A 24,155-nucleotide genomic window follows, 5' to 3' on the forward strand; every position below is an offset into this window, starting at 1 on the left:
ACCCAAATTTGGGTCAAATATGAACAAACCCAAATGTTGGGTTAAAAAATGTAAAAATAAAAAAATTTACAGTTGAAAGTGAAAGTTGAAGTTGGGTTAAAACTTTAAATTACATTTTTAACCCAACATTTGGGTTTGTCCATATTTGACCCAAATTTGAGTTGAAACAACCCAGCATTGTTTAGAGTGTAACTGAACCACACACATCTTGTTTTAGGTTATTCCACATGTACAAACAACAAAACCAGTTTTCAATTATAAGTTTCTTTATTCATTTTATTTATGTAAATTGCCTGCATATAATATTATTCAGTGAAAATGACTCTAAACTGCAGATCACCTCTCAGCAGGGGTGAAGGGGTCTTCTGTGAAGTCTCTGCTGGAAGTGGAGCTTTCCTCTCACCTTCATCCATAATTTAGTTGTACAATGTTTGTAGAAAGCATTTGTGTTTTTGAAGTCTGCATGCCTTATAGAAAATACCCTGTTCAGAAAGTGTATAGAACTGGCGTTAGGGTTCATGCTTTAAAGCAGTTCTTCGGACCGCTTGGAAATAGGACTGACAGTCTCACGCGCGCGGCCTCAAACTTGCACGCAAATCAAATGTGATAGAGACAAAACACGAGTCCAGGAGTGCGGACAGGGCAAGACTGAACTCAGCAGCTCCACCGATCCTTCACAGAGACACTGATGTGCAATATTTCCATTCGTCGCCGATATTTTACTGTACTGCAGGTTTGTGCTTTTGTCTGGTGCACCAGAAAACATTTCCCAGCCTTCAAACGGTCTCAAATTCAAGCTGAAACACATGCATTAATGCACTTCAATAAGAGTCAAGGCCCGCTCACACCAAAGACGATAACTATTATAAAACTGTAATGAATATTATCCTCTCGGAAGGATTTTTTTTTTCCAGCTAATGAATGATAAAGTCATTGTCAGAGTTTGACATAACATGTGTGGATGCTAATATAGTTATCATTGGTGACACTTTACTTGAAGATGTGTGCATAAGACACCTTCATAACCACGACATGACATATGTCATGAATATGAAATAGGGTATATGCATGTTTATGATAACTGTCATTAAGTGTCTTTCGCTCAATAATGACATTTTGAATACAAATATGACATTGTTTGAGATGTCTTTGTCATGACAACATGACATTAAATTGAGTTAAACGGTCATGTGGTTGGCTTTGACATTGGCTGTCATGAGGCATTATAAGTGTGTCATGAATTTTGACTTGCCCTCTCGTAACTTCTGCATCATTGAGCTCGGACTACAAAATCGGAGCGAGAAATAATAATGGCGGATTGCTCGAAGTGTTGGGCCGGTAGTCGATGTCCTTATTTGGCAGTTCAGCTGCAAATACGGTGACGTTGTAGTTCAAAAAACGTCATAGAAAACCGAAAAATTTGAACAGGTTGAAAAATATGACCAAAACAGAATATAAAGATATAAACGAAGCACCTGCAGAGAATAATTTCATCTTTTCTGTACTTATAAACACTCCAAATATACAACAAAATGCATTTAAGGGCTAAAAAAGTGGATTTTGCATGATATGTCCCCTTTAAATAACGCATTTAATTGACAGCCCAGGTTATGATGTATTGGTTTATGTCAAGGTGTCATAACAAAGACATCTCAAACAATGTCATATTTGCATTAAAAATGTCATAATTGAGCGAAAGACACATAGAACTTCCTTCATTTTAATAACATAGGTCATGGTTATGACTACCCTATCTCACGACCAATTCGTACGAGTGATTCAAAAGTGGCTAATTCGTACTAATTCATACGACCTCACTCGTACGAATTTGTACGATTTGTCTATGTTTAGGGGCGGGGTCAGGGGTAGGTCATTCGTACGAATTCATACGAATTGGCTAATTCGTAAAATATGTACGATTTAGCAAAATCGCACTAATTCGTACGAGTGAGGTCGTACGAATTGTTACGAATTAGCCACCTCGTAAAATTCGTACGAATTCCCGTGAGATCGGGATGGGTTATGAAGGTGTCATGCTAGTCTTATGCACACCCCTTCAAGTAAAGTGTTACCTCATCATTATAGTTATTTGTCTTGGTGTGAACGGGCCTTTTGGGGAAATTGATCATTATAATGCAGATAAAACATACAATTAAAGAAACCAACACCGCCGTGGTTAAATACACAAGCTCTGCGTTTGGCTTGATGTTTCTCGTACGAGTCTTTGCGTCGGCATCTATAAAAGCTGCTTTTCTGTTATGGTTTGGATTAAGAGGTTCGTCCATTAGCGGTGGGACTGATGTGTACGATATATGGCTACTATTTCGTCCTTGAGGTACAGGGCGTTGATCGATACCATGAAAATCTGCACGACAAAGTTTATAAAGCTAAAATACAGTATGTGTAGGCGTCAGTAACGTTGTTGGCGTATAAATATATCTGTTTGTGCGTCTAACCTTGATCTACACATCAGCTCGGCTCTCTAGAGGGTCGTATTGCATGGATTTCGCAAGGACGTCTCTCCATGCGAGGGGAAAGAACTACCGGTTTCCCTCAAGGGTTCTCCTCTAAACGCTTGGCGGAGCCATTGTTTGTGTCCGCCGGCTTCTCGCCGTCCGTCTCCGTGTCGTCCCGTGAGGTTTGGGTGGAGAAGGGGTCTGCCGTGTGTTGCCTGAGGTCGGGGCTGAGGAGAGGCAGGTGAGGGAGGAGCGGGCTCTCTTTTAATCGAGCGGACAGTTCTTTAGCGCTACAGGTGGGGGTGTTGGTCTCGTATATGTCGTGAAAGTTGTTGTAGTCCACTTCGTAGAAGCCCTTTTCCAGGGACAGCACCGGGGTGAAGCGGTAGCCCCACAGCACTTCCGAGTCCAGGTAGGAGCTGCGCGCCTGACACGTCATGCCTGGACACATGGAGGGGGATATGGGCGATACACACAGAGAGAGAAAAGAAAAAAAAGGCAGAGAGGGAGAGAAAGAAATTATTTATGAGACAGGCTCTCCATGTTTACAGTAGCTGTGCCGGTCAGATGATATTGCAGTTACACGTTTTTTTGCGGTGAGATATGGGCCGTATCAGTTCGTGAGCTGCATTTCACATTACGCTGCCATTCATTTTAGAGCCGAGTAATTACTAGTTACTAATTACCTCTTCAACAGTGTAATTAGATTACTGTATTAATTACTTTTAATTACTAATTACTATTATCAATAATACAAGGATAGACATGAATCTGTTTTAATTCTTTCAAATAAATACTATAAGATTGCATGAATTATCCTTAAACTGACCAAGGTGGAGAAGGTTACATACTTTTTAGTAGGGCTGGGTAATAAATATCGATTTTTTGATATTAATCGATTCTCATTTTTACGAACCGATATCGATACTTAAATCTCAAGAATCGATTAGTCATCCTGTTTCGTTTGAATGAATGGGACATTGTAACGCGGCTGCGTGCATCGAAAAAAATCGCAATAATATTTGTCCTTTGTTACTGTTGATATGAAACAAAGTCTCAATTTTCAAATTACGTCCATTTTCTTATGAAATTCAAAAACATAAATAGCGTTTTGGCGCTGTGGCGTGAGATCGCTCTGGAGAAGCAGCAGCGCTGATCTCTCTTCCGGCTTAATAATACCAGTTACAGCGCCAAATAAACATGAATGTGCATCTGAAAGTGTGTTAAAGATAGAGTACAACTTATCGAAATCCGTATCACGTCACATTGATTCGCTCAATTAGCGTTTCAACCGTGGAAAGACGTCAGTTAAACAGCTTGTAATCAATGTCATGTATCGTCATATTTACCTCAGAAAACCCACATCAACTCGTTAGTCAGCTTGAAAAAAATAACTCCAGAGAGGAGCATTTTGCTAAATATATACACCATATTACATATGCATTATAATCTTAAATGTTCTTCAATATTTAATGTATATTTGAATAAATCTGGCAAGTTTTTATGACAGCCACCATTTAAATGTTTATATTTCATATAATCTTCTTATTATAAAAATAAATAAAAGTGTAATTTAAGTGTTTGTAAAGCTACAAAACAGTTCATTATTACCTTCATATTAGGCTAATGAAGTCTATAGGCTACAACTAGACTCTTATAGTTTACAGCATTTAAGAGAATTGATTCCCTTGAGAAAAAGGGCCATTTATTGTAACTGATATCCAAAATAATCGATATTGAATCGAATCGTAATCGAAATCGAATTGCAAGCTTGTGAATCGAAATCGAATCGAATTGTGAAATTTGTCTCAATACCCAGCCCTACTTTTTAGCATCAGACAATACATTTTGATGTTAAACCCACTATTGTTTTATGTCTGATCTCTTGACATTTCACAGTTTTTTCATACATATTTTACAATAATTCATTCGAATTTGTACGAGTGCGGTCGTAATATTTAGACACCTCATAAAATGCGAACGAATCGCTGTGAGATCGGATTGATCTATACACGGTATTTACCTCAATTACATCATAATTAAATCACAGATAAATTAAGAGTAATCCCTTACTTTACATTTTCAAGGGAAAAGTAATTTAGTTACACCCAACACTGATCACATCGCAACATTGATTTTGCTTTCTGTCTTTCAATAATTTGTATTTCAATGACACAATGTTCACATTTCAAAAAAATACTATGTTGGCTTTAATTAACTTTTTTTATGTTTCCAGGTTCCATAAATTATTATCATTTTTTTTTATGACAACAGGTTCCACATAACTGGGTTATGTTAAATAAACATAATTTGTTCATACTTCAACATCATGGAATAAGTCATTTTAAGCGACCAAATTCAGCTCTGAGCTGAGTGTTAAATGAACACTGAAGCAGTGTCAAAATTGATGAGATAATTAAGTGAATAAATGAGTGATAATTGAGAATTATTGAAGACACCTCAAATTTGGATTTCACTGAAAAGGCAAAAAATGGTATGTGCTACAGTGACAGTGCTGCTATAATCCAGAAAATAAACATCACTCAGAAATTGGGTTTTATATGAGTTCAGTGAATTCAGGTCAAATGAGTGTGAAATAACAATTATGTTAAACATAACCAGCACCATCAGATTAGCTTTTCTATTTGTTCATCTGGCTGTTATAACTCTTGTACAGTAGCCCAACAAAAGTTAATGATGTGAGTGTCTAAAACACACACTGATCACCATAATGGTGACTAACAAATTCCAGTTTTCCCCTTCAGTGATTCTGCTTGTTACCAACAGGTGTCTTCAATAAAGATCAATCATCCCTCAATTATTCACTTAATTATCTCATTAACTTTAACACTGCTTCAGTGTTCATCGCTTAAATTAATTCCATTACGTTGAAGTTACATGAACAAATTATGTTTGTTAAACATAATCCAGTTAAGTTAATTAAAGCCAACATATCATTTTTTGAGCGTTCTCTTCTCTCTGCGATAAAATGATATTCTGTGGATATCGAATTCCATCAACGTATTCGCATGGGGGTAAGATGTGCCACTTTTTACAAGCTTTATGTTGTCTTCTGGGCAACAGGAAAACATCTCGATTATATTGCAGGATGTTTGTTATATGTTAACTTTATTTTTATTGCTTTGTTTTTAAAACATGCATCCTGAGATATAATTGAAAATTTGCTGCATGGTTTATGAATATGCAAATAAAATGCAGCAAAATAAAACATGCTTTATCTAATCAGTAGAATTGTGGCAACAGATTACAAGCAATATTATTAATTAAATTGAACAAATTAGAATTGAGTAATGATTAATCAAATTATTCCTTAAAAGTTAACCATTTAAAATGAAAAAAAAAAAATTAAACAAAAATATCTCACTAACAGACAGATGTCAAAGATTAATCAAGAACTCGTTAATTTATATTGCCAACATTGAAGACACCTGACGTTAACAAGCAGAATCACTGAAGGAGAAAACAAACGCTGATCACCATAATGGTGACTTCAATTTATGTTTTTTTTTTTTTTTGGTTGTTGTTGTAAGTTTTACTCATTTTAAATAATGAATTAATTTAATTAATTATTACTCAATTCTAATTTGTTACATTTAATTAATAATATTGCTTGTATCTGTTGCCACATTTTTTTGATTAGATAAAGCATATTCATTTTTTTTTGCAAATGTATTAATTCATTTATAATAAGCAAATAAAACACAATGCAATATGCGTATAGTAAATGAGAGAGTAGTTTTGCACAGGAGCGTTGCGGTTCTCAGACTCGTCACTAATTCTGGGTTTGTGCCCAAGGGAAGTGAAGTGAAGTTTGTAAAGCGGATTGTTTTACATTTCCTTTCCTGAACGGTTTTGGGTGTGATGAGCTGGAAGCCAAAGCAATTACAATGATCAAACGGCATATTTCATTTACTATTTGGTGCAGTGTGTATATCTTCAGTTACGCTGATTTGAAAATAGCTTGAAACAGAATTGTTGGCCCATATCACTAAGTTGTCATGTAAACCTGAGTTGATGTGCTGTGTGCTTCCTACTTCCATCCATCACGTCCATTATTCATAAAGATGCAAAACACAAAAAAACAAGACCTCAAGATGATCATTATCATACACACTCTCTAAAACACAAGAGGACAAAAGGAAATTCCCTAAATGTGTGTCTTGCGTCACCTCAGCAATTTATGTTTTGCCTTATTGTGACTTTTAGTGTAGACCTGTAATTACGGAAAAAGTCCAAGTTGTTAATCACTGCATTTATGTTTTTGCAAAACATTAAGAATAATACTAGACTAAAACCTCATGATTATAGGTGTGATGTCATATAATATAGATACAACTGTAATTAAAGATTATAGAGAATTAAACCACGACAGCATATTGTCACAATCCACGTCAACTGGTGCGTCAAAACCCCCAAATGGGTTGCAGACCCGTCACTGAAGGGAAAAAGTCACACTGTAAAAAAATATTGATGGTTTAACTTTAAAAAGTAAGTAACCTGGTTGCCTTAAAATTTTAAGTTGATTGAACTGGAAAAAGTGAGTTAATACAATGAAGTAGAGTAATTTAACCATCAGAAACTCAAAATTATATGTTATCTGAACTAAAGAAATTATTTAAGTTGATTTGACAAAAGAAAAAATGTTGTGATTACTACACTGTAAAAAAATATTGTTTGTTTAACTTAAAAAAGTAAGTAACCTGGGTTGCCTTAAAATTTTAAGTTGATTGAACTGGAAAAAGTGAGTTAATACAATGAAGAAGATTAATTTAACCATCAGAAACTCAAAATAATACGTTATCTCAACTAAATAAATTATTATAAAGTTGATTTGACAAAAGAAAAAATGTTGTGATTACTACACTGTAAAAAAATATTGATGGTTTAACTTAAAAAAGTAAGTAACCTGGGTTGCCTTAAAATTTTAAGTTGATTGAACTGGAAAAAGTGAGTTAATACAATGAAGGAGATTAATTTAACCATCAGAAACTCAAAATTATATGTTATCTGAACTAAAGAAATTATTTAAGTTGATTTGACAAAAGAAAAAAATGTTGTGATAACTACACTGTAAAAAAATATTGTTGGTTTAACTTAAAGTAAGTAACCTGGGTTGCCTTAAAATTTTAAGTTGATTGAACTGGAAAAAGTGAGTTAATACAATGAAGAAGATTAATTTAACCATCAGAAACTCAAAATAATACGTTATCTCAACTAAATAAATTATTATAAAGTTGATTTGACAAAAGAAAATATGTTGTGATAACAAATCTTGAAAATATTTTTTACAGTGCAGAATTAATATAATCATGTTTTGGTAAAAAAAAAAAAAAAATCAGAAAAGGTACTTTTAAAAGATTCATCAAGATCTACAAGTACATTTTTACCAAACTTAGTGCTGTTTTGGGTCACCCCTTGATGTAAAATCTGACTCCTGAAGCAAAACCAATTGAAAACCACTGATCTACAATGTTGAATTGATTGAAACGTAAATGAACGTAACGCTCTGAGAGTCCCTGACTCCCCCTGCTTTTACTTCACAGAGCGGCTCGCGTGTGTGGGAGTGTGTGCAACTCATTTAGCATTGTTGTTTACTCTCTTTCTCTCTCTGTGCGTGTTTGAGTGAAAGACATGGAGAGGGTGTGTTGATCACAGTAGCCTAGCAAAGGCCGGTTTCATGCACGAAGATGCTTTTCAGATCTATAAATAAAGGCACAGCACCTCAAGGCCAGGAGTTCCTATGCCTATTTGTGGAGAACAACGGTGACACTGAAAGCTACTGACACATATGAGTACTATCATTTCTCCTCTGATAAGAAGTACCAATATAGGAGCTGCTGTTGTCTTTGCCATTGTCATCATCGTACTACGTTATGATGATATTATAAATCTGTGTGCATGGATTAGTACACAAAATATAACTCACCTGGGTGGTTAAAGGAGTAGTTCACTTTAAAAAAAAAAAGAAGAAGACGGTAACAGTTTATTTCAATAGTCCACTTTAGACATTAAAAGTAACTTTTCAACTACATGTCAACTAACTGTCATTAGAGTATTAGTAGATTGTCAGCTTAATATCTGTTTACACTTTATTTTGTTGGTCCCCCAACAGACATTTAATTGACTATAAGTAATTTGGCAACTACAAGTCAACTTATTCTCCTAACCCGAACCCTAACACCTAACCATAACCTACCAGTCTACTATAATATAATACTCTAATGAGAGTTAGTTGACATGTAGTTGAAAAGTTGAACGTCTAAAGTGACTATCAAAAAAAAAAACTTTTGCTGATAATTTACTCACCCCCATGTCATCCAAGATGTCCATGTCATTCTTTCTTCAGTCGAAAAGAAATTAAGGTTTTTGATGAAAACATTCCAGGATTTTTCTCCATATAATGGACTTCAATGGGGTCCAAAAGGATTCAAGGTCCAAAAGACAGTTTCAGTGCAAACTGCAATCTGTTCAAAGGGCTTTAAACGATTCCAGACGATGAATAAGGGTCTTATCAAGCGAAACGATCGCTAATTTAATAAATAAGTAACAAAGGTGAAGTTTTATAAGCTCAAATGGTCGCCTGGTTCTGTTCTGTGATGCATGTTCGTGACTCTCCTGTTCAAACTCCTTTATCAAAATGAACGAATCTTTTTCGGAGTCAATTTGTTTGATTTGTTCGTTGAATGAACCAAATGACTCGGAAAAAGATTTGTTCATTTTGATTTGAACGAGTTCAAACAGGAGAGTCACGAACGTGCGTCACAGAACACTGAGCACTGAAACTGTCTTTTGGACCTTGAACCGTTTGGTTCCCATTGAAGTCCATTATATGGAGAAAATCCTGGAATGTTTTCATCAAAAACCTTAATTTCTTTTCGACTGAAGAAAGAAAGACGTGGACATCTTGGATGACATGGGGGTGAGTAAATTATCAGCAAAGTTTCTTTTTTAAAGTGAACTACTGCTTTAAACAAATCAATAGCGCTTATTATATTGTGAAAACCACCGCCAGAATTCTCCACAGGTTTGTCTGAGCTTTAAACGAAAATCCCGCACTAATAGTCAGCGTTAAATTTTAAACTGTTCAAGCACACATCAATAACCTTTAAACTGCCTCCGCAGTTCCTCCCTTAATCAACACACCAGCTCATAAAGCCAGCCTTTAAAAATCGATATTAGTTATAGAACATTAATTCAAAGCAAGGTCTTTTCTGTGGGTTTGTGACTCATTAATAGCAAAATGAATGGAAAGTTAATGGGATCTACTTAAAACACAGAGAGGCCTATCTGAATGCCATCGGACATGTTTAGTAGATGCTGGTTGGTTATGAGCACTCAATGGGCCGCTTTGTTTTAGGCATTTATTATGCTGATGAGAAGACGAGCAAGGTTATTTTTTCTCTAATAGGAAATAAACCCGATTGATTTGAAATCCATATTGTTAGACATTTGTGATCTGCTTTTAAACTTTCAGTGTTAATTGTACGGCATAATAGGCAACCCAGAAGATATACCAATGATTAATTTTAAATTCCCCATGTAGGCATCAAGTACTAATATGTTGGCTTAAAGATGTTGCTAAAATATCATATCAAGCACATCAAGAACAGTCAGATTAAACATTTGCTTTTTGCTGAAGAATTGTTTTGATAATCAACATTTCATGGCGATGTTATGCAATCCTTGGTAAAGAAGGCATCTTAAGAGGTAGCATAATCAAAGCTCACTCCAGAATAAAAAAAATCCTGATTATTTACTCATCCCCACATCATCCAAGATGTTCATGTCTTTCTTTCTTCAGTCAAAACGAAATGAAGGTTTTTGAGAGAAACATCCCAGGATGTTTCTCCATATAATGGACTTCAATGGGGTCCAACGGGTCGAAGGTCTAAATGTGAGTTTCAGTGCAGCTTCAAAGTCTCGACACGATCCCAGACGAGGAATAAGAGTCTTATCTAGACAAACCAGTGGACATTTTCTAAATAAAATAAACATTTAACTGAACTTACACTAGCACAGTGATGCGCCACACATTACGTAATCACGTTGAAAGGTCACGCGTGACGAAGGTGGAAGTTCAGACCTAGTGTTTACAAAGCCAATGTGCAAAGACCCAGTCAAACGCCCTTTAGAAACAATAAACAAAAAGATAAACCAATGATGTCAGACGATTTTGATGAGATTACATTTTCCGCTCATGTCACGTTACCCCTGACATCATTGGTTTACCATTTGTGGTTAAAAAGTATGTGTTTTTATTAGAAAATGAGTGATGTTTGTCTAGATAAGACTCTTATTCCTCGATTGGGATCGTGTCGAGACTTTGAAGAGGCACTGAAACTCTCATCTGGACCTTTGACCCGTTGGACCCCATTGAAGTTATATGGAGAAACATCCTAAAATGTTTTCCTCAAAAACCTTAAAGGAGTAGTTCACATTTAAAAACAAAAACTTTTGCTGTTAATTTACTCACCCCCATGTCATCCAAGATGTCCACGTCATTCTTTCTTCAGTCGAAAAGAAATTAAGGTTTTTGATGAAAACATTCCAGGATTTTCTCCATATAATGGACTTCAATGGGAACCAAATGCTCTTCAATGCTCTGTTCTGTGATGCGCGTTCGTGACTCTCCTGTTCGAACTCGTTCATCAAAATGAACAAATCGTTTTCCGTGTCATTTGGTTCATTCAAGCAACGAAATGAATGAGTTGACTCAGGAAAAGTTTTGTTCATTTTGATGAACAAGTTCGAACAGGAGAGTCACGAACGTGCGACACAGAACAGAGCAAGGCGACCATTTGAGCTTATAAAACTTATTTATTTATTAAATGAGCGATCATTTCGCTTGATAAGACCCTTATTCATCGTCTGGAATCGTTTAAAGCCCTTTGAACAGTTTGAACTGAAACTGTCTTTTGGACCTTGAACCGTTTGGTTCCCATTGAAGTCCATTATATGGAGAAAAATCCTGGAATGTTTTCATGTAATTTCTTTTCGACTGAAGAAAGAAAGACATGGACATCTTGGATGACGAAGGGACGAAATTTTTATTCTGAAATGAACTAATCCCTTAAACTGCTGCCTAATTAGTCAGCTCACTATAGCGTTCGAGTGTCTTGTTCGTTCAGGATCAAGCACATTTCTGAAATGAAAACTGCTTATGTAGCAACAATTATATGATGCAAATTACATCTAACCATCATTACAGTCTCGTCACGTTCATGCAAATTGCAAGCGGTACTCTCTACAGGACTCCTGACCCTCACTACTGGAAAAATAATAGACTAGACCAAAGCGGCTATCCATCATCTCTGACACACGCCAGGGCTGAATTAAAGCATTGCTAAATTTGACAAATCAGACAGCTGGATATTTGTGACCTTATTACACTCACCAGGTCATTAGCTCTCTGTACTGCGCATCTAAAGGAAGCCATCATCCCTCATTAGCAATGACTTCGATCTGGTCAGCGAGGCTATTTGTATAGGCTTATCCTGGCCAACAGGACTCTGATCTATACCTGGTGGTCTGTCGAAGGCGTAATTTACACAGACTTCAGGAGATCAAAAGCGTCATAGCACATAGGCATATCTCTAAAGCGGAAAACATTGCAAAGTGACAGGAAGGTTGAGGAGACGGCTGATATGTCATATGGCGTCTAGGGCCCAGAGCAAGGTTAAATTCTTCCCATTAGATCCTTGGATAAATCAATCAACGAGAATTGCATGTTTGTGGAATAAAAAAACCTGCAAACATGCAACATTTTTGCATTATGAATGCTTTTCACCTTTTCTTTGCTGAATCCTCATTGGTATTCACTGCAAAAATTGGACGCCTTCATGGGGAAGCATGTATAATGAATCGGATTTAGATTAGCAGTGTAAGTTCTTTTTGGACAAAGTCCCAATAGGTAATTTGAATTGCAAACATTCACCTGATATATCTGATAAACCATGGGAAATGTTTCAGCGTGGGAATGAATCTGCAATTAGACAATACAGGCCATTTATTCCCCAAACAGCCCCAAGAATAAAGAAATCTTCTCGAATCAATATCGCACACAGTGTTCTGCAAGGTTAACCAAGTAGCTGAGAATGAGATCTCTAGATAAATCCATCCGCTTTCATATGTTCAGATGGCATATGTTTGCTGCTAAAGCCCAGTTATTAAACTGGTAATGCTCAACCTAGTACACAATGTTCCTAAGTCATATTACATTGGTTGCGTTAAGCAGACTATGACACATTTTTTTTAAGTAATGGAAAAATTAGACGGCCCTGAAAACTGAACAAACTGTCTCAGGACTGGTACCGTACCTCCACATTAATAGCATTATTAATAATCAATCTGAATGCCACAACACCCTGGGCTCGCATTAGGCTACGTGCACACTGCAAGCCTTAATGATCAGTCCTGATTTATTGTTCAGATCCCATTTTTGTTTTGTTTGAATATCAGATTCAAGTGGTCCTGAACTGACCCGCATGAACAAAAGAACGACAACACAAATTACGTGTTTATTTATAAGGTTTTGTGCCGCAGAAGCCAAGCCTCAAACATTTTTCCTCAAACAGTTTTTCCTCAAGTTTTGCTTGAATAAAGCCGTCACTGTGATAATTCAACATATTCTCATCCTTTGGCGTCATATAGGTGACGCCATATGACATTTCGTCGAAATGCTACGCACATGACACCCTTTAGCGTCAATATAACACGCATTGTTATGGGTATGTTTAGGTCTGGGGTAGGGTCTGCGTCTCATATTGATGCTAAAGGGTGCCATGTGCTTAGCATTTCGACGAAATGTCATATGTGTCACCTATATGATTTCAAAGGATGAGAACGGGCTCGATAATTATGAGTATAACAGCTCACCCATCAGCACAGAATTGTGACGATTGTCAATCTACACTCTCAGTAAAAAGGTACAAAAGCTGTCATTGGGGCTATACCTTTTTTAAAAGGTAAACTTTTGTCCATTTCAGGTCCTAATATGTACAATTTAGGTGCTAATATGTCCATTTCAGGTGCTAATATGTCCATTTCAGGTGCTAATATGTAGATTTTAGGTGGTAATATGTACATTTTAGGTGTTAATATGTACATTTTAGGTACTAATATGTACATTTTAGGTGTTAATATGGACATTTAGGTGGTAATATGTACATTTTAGGTGGTAATAATATGTACATTTCAGATGCTAATATGTACATTTCAGGTGCTAATATCTACATTTCAGTTAGTAATATGTACATTTCAGTTGGTAATATGTACATTTTAGGTGGTAATATGTACATTTTAGGTACTAATATGTACAGTTTAGGTGTTAATATGTAAAGTTTAGGTGCTAATATGTACATTTCAGGTACTAATATGTACATTTTAGGTGCTAATATGTCAATTTCAGGTGCTAATGTGTACATTTCACGTGGTAATATGTACATTTCAGGTGCATATATGTACATTTTAGGTGGTAATATGTACATTTTAGGTACTAATATGTACATTTAGGTGTTAATATGTACATTTCAGGTGCTAATATGTACATTTCAGGTGTTGATGTGTACATTTTAGGTGTTAATATGTAAAATTTAGGTGCTAATATGTACATTTCAGGTGCTAATATGTACATTTTAGGTGCTAATATGTGCATTTCAGGTGCTAAAATGTACATTTAAGGCGCTAATAAGTACATTTTAGGTACTTATATGTACATTTTAGGTGTTAATACAGTATGTACCACTAAGGAACCAATATGCAGCCTTTGGGTACAAAAGTATACCTTTTGAAAAGGTGACAGCTTTTATACCTTTTTTTCCGAGAGTGACGTAAAAGTCGCATGAACTCTGATACAGTATGACTGAGGTCGCATTGCAAAACATCCGACCAACATCTGATTTAGGACCCAACCCGATCTCCTGAAACGCATCTCTTCTATAGCACGCGTTGTATTTATCATGCAATTTATACGCGGAAATTCGTTTTTTTTATATATGATATGCACTGTAAACACCTTAATTAGTGTATAAATTACACGTCATAAAGTGCTTTTCATATGCAGAGGAAAACTGTGTATCACATGCACGTAAAGAAGAGGCCCAAATCAGAATCGAAAAGATCATATTGCACAAGGTTTGCGCTTTTCTCACTGTTATAAAAAAAAACAATCAGATCTGAGCAAAAAAAATCAGATTTTGGCCACTGTTGCCTGCAGTCCGAGTGTAGCAAGGTATGACACTGTGCTCTCAAAGACATTTTAAAAGCAGTTTCCTCATTGAACTGCCTGACCGTTATTGAGTTTTACTGACCTAAGAACTGGAACAATGTTAATTAAAATGAAGAGTGGAAAAAGTAACTTTCCAAAGGATCCCCTCCAGCAGAGTGGAACATACCCGGAGTACTTTCATCACCTTTCACCTCTTTCCACAGCTCCAGCCTGGACAGGTTTGCAAGGACATGGACAACGAGAGGCTCTCAGACCCAACCCAACCCAACCCATGTGTCGGAAACACAGCGTCAATATCAAGACATTTATCTTCCTGTCGGTTTTTACATGTTATTTCGTGTAGTCAGCACACTTATGGAAGGGGCGACTCAGCACCGTCAGCAAATGAATAATGCCGGAGCACTTTTGTATATTTAAATGACTGACCTTTAAGTTTCTGGCTCGCCACAAAAAAAATAAAAAATAATAATGGAAAATCACTGAGGTCAACGGCAGTTAATGCACAACTTGCTCCTTGAAGCCATTCCAAATTACTCATAGTATAGAGGGTTAATGCAAAGCTTTATTTCAGTCATTTCCAACTCACGGAGACTGTGACACTTACAGGTCAAGGGTTGAATTGCTTGACGTCAAGGAGAACATACCTGTGGCTTCGACCATGCCCTCCAAGATGACCACGATCTCGAACTCTTCCTTTTCGATCTGTGCCCGGGACATCTCCCAGAAGGGACTCTTCTCATTGATCTCGTGCGAGATGATGAGAGGCGATACCAGGAAGAGGCGGTCGTCTCCCGTGTCGAAGCCGATGTTGATGTCCGTCTGGTTGAGGGGAATGAACTCGCCCTCCTTGGTCTGCTGCGAACGAATGAGTTTGGCGCGGATCGACGCTTCCACAATGTGGGAATTCCTCAGGTCGCCCACTCGAAACATCAGGCACATCTTGTTGTCCCTCACGGATATCACGGCCTTGTGGGAGAACATCAGCGTCTCTGCTCGGTTCTTGGGTTGCGAGATCTTTACGAACATGCAGCCCACCATCATGGCGTTGACGATGGACCCCAAGATGGCCTGTATCAGTAGAAGTATGATCCCTTCCGGGCACTTCTCCGTGATGACGCGGTAGCCGTAGCCAATGGTGGTCTCGGTTTCAATGGAAAAGAGGAAAGCCGAGACAAAGCTGTTGAGGTTTTCCACACACGGGGTCCAGCCCTCCTCGTCGCCGTGTAGGAGATCTCCTCGTATGAGCGCGATGAGCCACCACAAAAACCCAAAGAAGAGCCAGTTGACCACATAGACCAGGGTGAAAATGAAGAAACTGAGGCGCCAACGTAAGTCAACCAGTGTCGTGAAGAGGTCGCTGAGATAGCGGTACGTCTCTTGGACGTTTCCATGATGGACGTTGCACTTGCCGTCTTTCTGTACGTAGCGCTGGCGGGGCTTCTTGACGGGATCTGAGATGAGGTGGGTGCGATCCGTAGGGATTTGCGATTCCCTCAGGTGCTTGGGGAGTTTCTTCACCTGCTGTAAGAGAGAGAAAAGGAACAAATTTAGTCTTGGGTAACAGGAGCTTTGCTGAGCTTTTCCTTCCAGAGTAAGAACTGATTCAAAATAAATGATGATAAAACGGGCAAGTCTGAACCTGTAGACCTATATCAAAGGAGTAGTTCATTTTTAAAAAAAAAAACTTTTGCTGATAATTTACTCACACCCGTGGCATCCAAGATGTCCATGTCGTTCTTTCTTCGGTCGAAAAGAAATTAAGGTTTTTGATGGAAACATTTCAGGATATAATGGACTCCAATGGGAACCAAACGGTTCAAGGTCCAAAAGACAGTTTCAGTCCAAACTGCAAACAGTTCAAAGGGCTTTAAACGATTCCAGACGATGAATAAGGGTTTTATCAAGCGAAACGATCGCTCATTTAAAAAAAAAAAAACCTAAACAACAACAAAAAAAAAAAAAACAAGTTTAAGTTTTATAAAAAAAATGTAATTTAAAAGTTGCTAATATGTACATTTTAGGTGGTAATATGGACATTTCAGGTGCTAATATGTCCATTTTAGGTGCTAATATGTACATTGTAGGTGCTAATATGTGCATTTAGGTACTAATGTGTACATTTTAGGTGCTAATATGTACATTTTAGGTGCTAATATGTACATTTCAGGTGCTAATATGTACATTTTAGGTGCTAAAAATATGTACATTTTAGGTGGTAATATGTACATTTCATGTGCTAATATGTACATTTTAGGTGCTAATATAAACATTTCAGGTGTTAATATGTACATTTAAGTTGAAGTTTTATAAGCTCAAAAGCTCTGTTAGGGTTAGGGTGTGATGCGTGTTCGTGACTCTCCTGTTCGAACTCGTTCATCAAAAGGAACAAATCTTTTCCCGAGTCAACTAGTTCATTTCGTTCGTTGAATGAACCAAATGACACGAAAAAATATTTTGATAAGCGAGTTTAAACAGGAGAGTCACGAACACGCATCACAGAACAAGGCGACCATTTGAGCTTATAGACCATTTCACAAGATGTAAACAACACTGGTCCAGAAGCACTTCCTGTTTCAGTTTTTTAACACTACATAAAAGCTGGGATAAAATACAACCAACAGAACATATAAAACTGAATCAAAAAGTTAAACAAACATCTTTAAGATGTTTTCTTTACATGTGAAATAAAGAAAACAGTTACAAACTGAAACAGGAAGTGTTTCTGGACCAGTGTTGTTTACATCTTGTGAAATGGTCTATAAAACTTAAACTTTGTTATTTATTTATTAAATGAGCGATCGTTTCGCTTGATAAGATCCTTATTCATCGTCTGGTGTCGTTTAAAGCCCTTTCAACAGTTTGCAGTTTGCACTGAAACTGTCTTTTGGACCTTGAACCGTTTGGTTGCCATTGAAGTCCATTATATGGAGAAAAATCATGGATATCTTGGATGACATGGGGGTGAGTAAGCAAAAGTTGTTGTTTTTTTAAAGTGAACTACTCCTTTAAAGCATCCCTGTTAGGGAGTTCTGAGGAATAATACATGCAGGATGTGATGCTTCCAAGACGTCACATGGTGTTGCAATCTAGTCCCACCAGAATCATACACATGCCAGTTCAACATGGCTCCCATCTGCCTCAGGCCCATCTCTTCACTGAGCTGCTATAAGCCAGGCAATGACAGTCGTGGATCACATAGTTGCCAACATCAAGCAGAGGCACGTTCCCGCTGTTCCTTCCTAACAACGTAAGTGCTCTGATCTTTGCTACTGTCATGACATTTTCACAGTACGTCTCGGCACATGCAGATTACTGCAACATTGTTTTTTTTTTTTTCTATTGCTGCTCTTTTCATCCCCATGACTCTCTTTTGCTCTCTATCTTTGGCCCCAGTCCATTTTTTTTTTGTTCTACGACAGCTCAATGGGACACTTCCACCATTGCCTTCCTCTTCCCTATGGGACACTGGCAAGCCTAGATATGAATCCTTGTCTCCATCCCAATTCAACAGCCCAGTGTCCTCCGAATGAGACAAGGACTCTTTGGCACATTGTCTCTCCATTTGTTGAAGATTGTACTTGGTTGTTAATTGAAACGTGGTATCATGTTAACGTGGTGGCAGCCAATTATACTGTAGGCAAGCCTTAAAGTGCTTAAGAAAAAAACTGGCACGAACAGAGACCTCATGCTGCACACACACCTGCGGCCCTCCATTTTCTAAATGGAGAAAAAATATAACAGACACTTTTTGTAAATTTCTACAACAAGAGCCAATTTTCGGTTTTTGGTGTGCCTACAAATTTGTGCTAAGATAGATATTCAGAATTCATTTTTAAAGTCATAAATGAACTATGCATTAATTATATGATTAATATAAAAACGTGCATTAATTATTATATATTAAGTACATTTAAACATGTACAATATTCACACAACATACAGAACTTTATTAAAAATATTAAATAGTTAGATTATTACACAGATAATGTAGCTATTTTATTCAATAACCATAACATAATATGATGACCAATGATAATGTAAGTACAGCACACAAAAAATTGAAAAGAGGTTTTTGATGAAAACATTCGAGGATTTTTGCCATATAATGGACTTCATTGGGAACCAAACGGTTCAAGATCCAAAAAACAGTTTCAGTGCAAACTGTTCAAAGGGCTTTAAACGATTCCAGACGATGAATAAGGGTCTTATCAAGGGAAATTATCGCTCATTTAATAAATAAATAACAAAGTTTATGTATTATAAGCACAAATGCTCGCTTTGTCCTGTTCTGTGATGAGTGTTTGTGACTCTCCTGTTCGAATTCGAGTCATAACTCGAAGGGTTCTAGATAATACCCTTATTCATCGTCTGGAATCGATTAAAGCCCTTTGAACAGTTTGCAGTTTGCACTGAAACTGTCTTTTGGACCTTGAACCGTTTGGTTCCCAATGAAGTCCATTGTATGGAGAAAATCCTGGAATGTTTTCATCAAAAACCTTCATTTCTTTTCGACTGAAGAAAGAAAGACATGGACATCTTGGATGGCGTGGGGGTGAGTAAATAATCAGCAAAGGTGAACTACTCCTTAAATAAAAATAAAATAAAACATATCCAAAGGCCAAGGTCTTTTGGTTTATTAATGATTAAAATATACTGACAACATAAATACAGAAACATTCCTCTTATTTTGATTGTATTGTGTGCAGGTGATCTACTAGAGTAGATGTTCATCCTAGGGCGTCATCTAACTGACGCTTTTGACCATGCGCCTAAATCCGACGCACATGGCAACCTTTAGGTCTGGGGTAGGGTTAGTGTTAGACCACTAGGAGACGCGTCTCATATTGACGATAAAGGTTGCCATGTGTATAAAGTCAGAATTGCAAGATTTAAAGTCAGAATTGCGACATATAAAATCAGAATTACGTGATATAAAGTTAGAATTGAATGATCTAAAGTTGCAATTGTGAGTTAAAAAGTCAGAAATGCGAGATATAAAGTCAGAATTGCGAGATAAAAAGTAAAAATTGCAAGATATAAAGTCAGAATTGCGTGATATAAAGTCAGAATTGTGAGATATAAAGTCAGAATTGTGAGATATAAAGTCAGAATTGTGAGATATAAAGTCAGAATTGTGAGATATAAAGTCAGAATTGCATGATGTAAAGTCCGAATTGCGTGATATAAAGTCAGAATTGCAAGATAAAATGTCAAAATTGCGAGATATAAAGTCAGAATTGTGAGATTAAAAGTCAAAATTACGAGATATAAAGTCAGAATTGCGCGATATAAAGTCAGAATTGCGAGATAGTCAGAATTGTGAGATATAAAGTCAGAATTGTGAGATAAAGTCAGAATTGCGAGATATAAAGTCAGAATTGCGAGATAAAAAGTCAAAATTACGTGTTATAAAGTCAGAATTGCGAGATATAAAGTCAGAATTGCGAGATTAAAAGTCAAAATTACAAGATATAAAGTCAGAATTGCGCGATATAAAGTCAGAATTGCGAGATAAAGTCAGATTTGTGAGATATAAAGTCAGAATTGCTAGATATAAAGTCAGAATTGCGAGATATACAGTAAAGTCGCGATTTGACGCATGGTCAAAAGAGATGAAAACGGGCCGTCATTTTACAGCACTACTGAAGCTGCCAGTGATATCGGGGCCGGCTGACCTCTCTCGGAGTCACTCCTATCTCCATGTCGTGGTCCATGTGGACGCGAGAATCTCCTGCCATCCTCAGCTTCGACTGCAAACCTGAAACAGAGAGAGATAAAACACCATCATCGCCCATGCTTATTGCTTAGTAAATAACCAAGCGCACTATGCTTGTTTCCTTGTGTGTAACACTTTTAATAAGGGGAAAACAATATTGAGTAGACCTTAATGAATAGTCAATGATCCGAGGGATTGGCTAGTCTGTGCGTGGGCTAAGCCGTGTTATTGCTTTGGTCATTACATGGATTTATTGTGTCCTGGTTGGTTTTAGGATTACCACAGATTCACCTGAGCAAACGAGTCTCATTCAAAATCATCGTTAATCTGATCAGCTAATATCTCACTCACTGTCTCACCCTCTCTCAATTAGGCGAGTAAACAGATTTATCATGTCAAACACCTCGGGAAAAGCTGTTCAACCATGGCTGTTTGACTCTCTAATGGGCAAACAGAATAACTTAACCTGACTGCTTAAATGTGACATGACTGTAAGACGCACACACACACACGGACACCTCTGGGAGAACATCTCCGATGGTTACTTGAAGGATTAAATCAAAGCTCGCGAGAGAGATGTACTTTCTGAGTGTGTGGATTGAGTTTAATTTGTGCCTGGCAGTCTCAGCTGTTCCCCGCTCCCCGAAGACCGACTGCGTCAGCTCCGTCACGCCATGAAAGCTGCTGCTGTCTCCATCATCCAGTCAAGCTCTCCGTCATACTTACTAACACAAAGAAGTTACGCCAACCTGGGAGAGCACCTCTGCGTTCTCCTCGCTCCTGGCAGCTCGCTATCTCCATCCTGACACGTTTACTGTTACCTGTCAGATCTATCGAGCTACTCTCTGAGCTGATACGGCATGAGCAGAAAGTGTTGCTAGTGTACGACAAAAAGATGATATCCTGAATCCTTTTGATGAATCTTTATTTAAACGAGCTATTTTATTGAGACTTTTCTGTAGTTAGAAGATCTGAACAATAAAATAAAATACAATTAAATGAAATAATCTGGACATAATTGAACAAAATAAAATAAAATAGTTTACGCAAATGTCTTTGATGCTATGGAAGCTTGTTTCCGCCACTGAATAAAAAAAATAAAATAAATAATTGCAACTTTTTATCTCACAGTTGTGTGTTATAAAGTCAGAATTATGTGATATAAAGTCAGAATTGTGTTATAAAGTCAGAATTGAGAGATATAAAGTCAGAATTGCGAGATATAAAGTCAGAATTGCGAGATATAAAGTCAGAATTGCGAGATATAAAGTCAGAATTGCGAGATATAAAGTCAGAATTGCGAGATATAAAGTCAGAATTGCAAGATATAAAGTCAGAATTGCGAGATATAGTCAGAATTGTGAAATATAAAGTCAGAATTGTGAGATATAAAGTCAGAATTGCGAGATATAAAGTCAGAATTGTGAGATATAAAGTCAGAATTGCGAGATATAAAGTCAGAATTGCGAGATATAAAGTCAGAATTGCGAGATATAAAGTCAGAATTGTGAAATATAAAGTCAGAATTGCGAGATATAAAGTCAGATTTGCGAGATATAAAGTCAGAATTGCGAGATATAAAGTCAGAATTGTGAAATATAAAGTCAAAATTGTGAGATATAAAGTCAGAATTGCGAGATATAAAGTCAGAATTGTGAAATATAAAGTCAAAATTGTGAGATATAAAGTCAGAATTGTGAGATATACAGTAAAGTTGCAATTCTGAGAAAAAAAGACAGAAGCAAATGTCTATGATGCTATGGAAGCTTGTTTCCGCCACTGAATAAAAAAATAAATAAATAAATAATTGCAACTTTTTATCTCACAGTTGTGTGTTATAAAGTCAGAATTATGTGATATAAAGTCAGAATTGTGTTATAAAGTCAGAATTGTGTGATATAAAGTCAGAATTGCGAGATATAAAGTCAGAATTGTGTTATAAAGTCAGAATTGTGAGATATAAAGTCAGAATTGCGTGTTATAAAGTCAGAATTGTGTGATATAAAGTCAGAATTGCGAGATATAAAGTCAGAATTGCGAGATATAAAGTCAGAATTGCGTGTTATAAAGTCAGAATTGCGAAATATAAAGTCAGAATTGCGAGATATAAAGTCAGAATTGCGCGATATAAAGTCAGAATTGCGAGATATAAAGTCAGAATTGTGAGATATAAAGTCAGAATTGCGAGATATAAAGTCAGAATTGTGAGATATAAAGTCAGAATTGCGAGATATAAAGTCAGAATTGTGAAATATAAAGTCAAAATTGTGAGATATAAAGTCAGAATTGCGAGATATAAAGTCAGAATTGTGAAATATAAAGTCAAAATTGTGAGATATAAAGTCAGAATTGTGAGATATACAGTAAAGTTGCAATTCTGAGAAAAAAAGACAGAAGCAAATGTCTATGATGCTATGGAAGCTTGTTTCCGCCACTGAATAAAAAAATAAATAAATAAATAATTGCAACTTTTTATCTCACAGTTGTGTGTTATAAAGTCAGAATTATGTGATATAAAGTCAGAATTGTGTTATAAAGTCAGAATTGTGTGATATAAAGTCAGAATTGCGAGATATAAAGTCAGAATTGTGTTATAAAGTCAGAATTGTGAGATATAAAGTCAGAATTGCGTGTTATAAAGTCAGAATTGTGTGATATAAAGTCAGAATTGCGAGATATAAAGTCAGAATTGCGAGATATAAAGTCAGAATTGCGTGTTATAAAGTCAGAATTGCGAAATATAAAGTCAGAATTGCGAGATATAAAGTCAGAATTGCGCGATATAAAGTCAGAATTGCGAGATATAAAGTCAGAATTGTGAGATATAAAGTCAGAATTGCGAGATATAAAGTCAGAATTGTGAGATATAAAGTCAGAATTGCGAGATATAAAGTCAGAATTGCGAGATATAAAGTCAGAATTGTGAGATATAAAGTCAGAATTGCGAGATATAAAGTCAGAATTGTGAGATATAAAGTCAGAATTGCGAGATATAAAGTCAGAATTGTGAGATATAAAGTCAGAATTGTGAGATATACAGTAAAGTTGCAATTCTGAGAAAAAAAGACAGAAGTGTGACTTTTTATCTCACAATTGCGAGTTTACATCTCACAATTCTGACTTTATAACATAATTGCGAGTTTATATGTCGAAATTCTGACATCTTTTCTCAGAAATGTGAGATTCCCCAATTCTAAGGGGAAAAAAAAGACAACCTTTTTCCCCCTCAGAATAGTTTAAATCTCACAACTCTGACTTTATATCTCGCAATTCTGACTTTCCATCTCGCAATTGTGAGAAATAAAGTCAGAATTGTGAGATAAAAAGTCGCAATTACCTTTTATATTTTTCTTTCCATGGCGGAAACGAGTTTCCATAATGATGCACCATAATGAGACCCTTATTCATCGTCTAAATCGTTTAAAGCCTTTTGAACAGTTTGCACTGAAACTGTCTTTTGGACCTTGAACCGTTTGGTTCCCGTTGAAGTCCATTATATGGAGAAAAATCCTGGAATGTTTTCATCAAAAACCTTAATTTCTTTTCGACTGAAGAAAGAAGGACGTCTTGGATGACATGGGGGTTAGTAAATTATCAGCAAAATTTTATTTAAAAGTGAACTACTCCTTTAACGGGTCAATGTTATGGAAAACTGGATTACTGTTAGTTTAACTTCTAGTTCAGGTGTTATGACATGGTGCATTAAGCAATCATTCAGCTCCAGATCCTGGTCACT

General features: G+C 36.6%; 1 protein-coding gene across 2 annotated transcripts in view; it reads right to left on the minus strand.

The window, feature by feature from the left end:
• Positions 1-254: 254 nt before the first annotated feature.
• Positions 255-24,155, minus strand: part of kcnj5 (potassium inwardly rectifying channel subfamily J member 5) — a 66,894-nt gene continuing 42,993 nt past the window's right edge. For both annotated transcript variants that reach the window (XM_039647437.2, XM_039647435.2), the window contains exons 2-4: positions 20,379-20,461; positions 15,348-16,224; positions 255-2,897 (exon numbers count right to left, since the gene is read on the minus strand). In XM_039647437.2, coding sequence (XP_039503371.2) covers positions 2,554-2,897; positions 15,348-16,224; positions 20,379-20,441 — 1,284 coding nt within the window. In that variant the 5' untranslated portion in view covers positions 20,442-20,461 and the 3' untranslated portion in view covers positions 255-2,553. The remainder of the gene's footprint in view (positions 2,898-15,347; positions 16,225-20,378; positions 20,462-24,155) is intronic.

The sequence above is a fragment of the Pimephales promelas genome, chromosome 10 (assembly GCF_988280905.1).
Source record: "Pimephales promelas chromosome 10, fPimPro1.hap1.1, whole genome shotgun sequence".
NCBI lineage: Eukaryota > Metazoa > Chordata > Actinopteri > Cypriniformes > Leuciscidae > Pimephales > Pimephales promelas.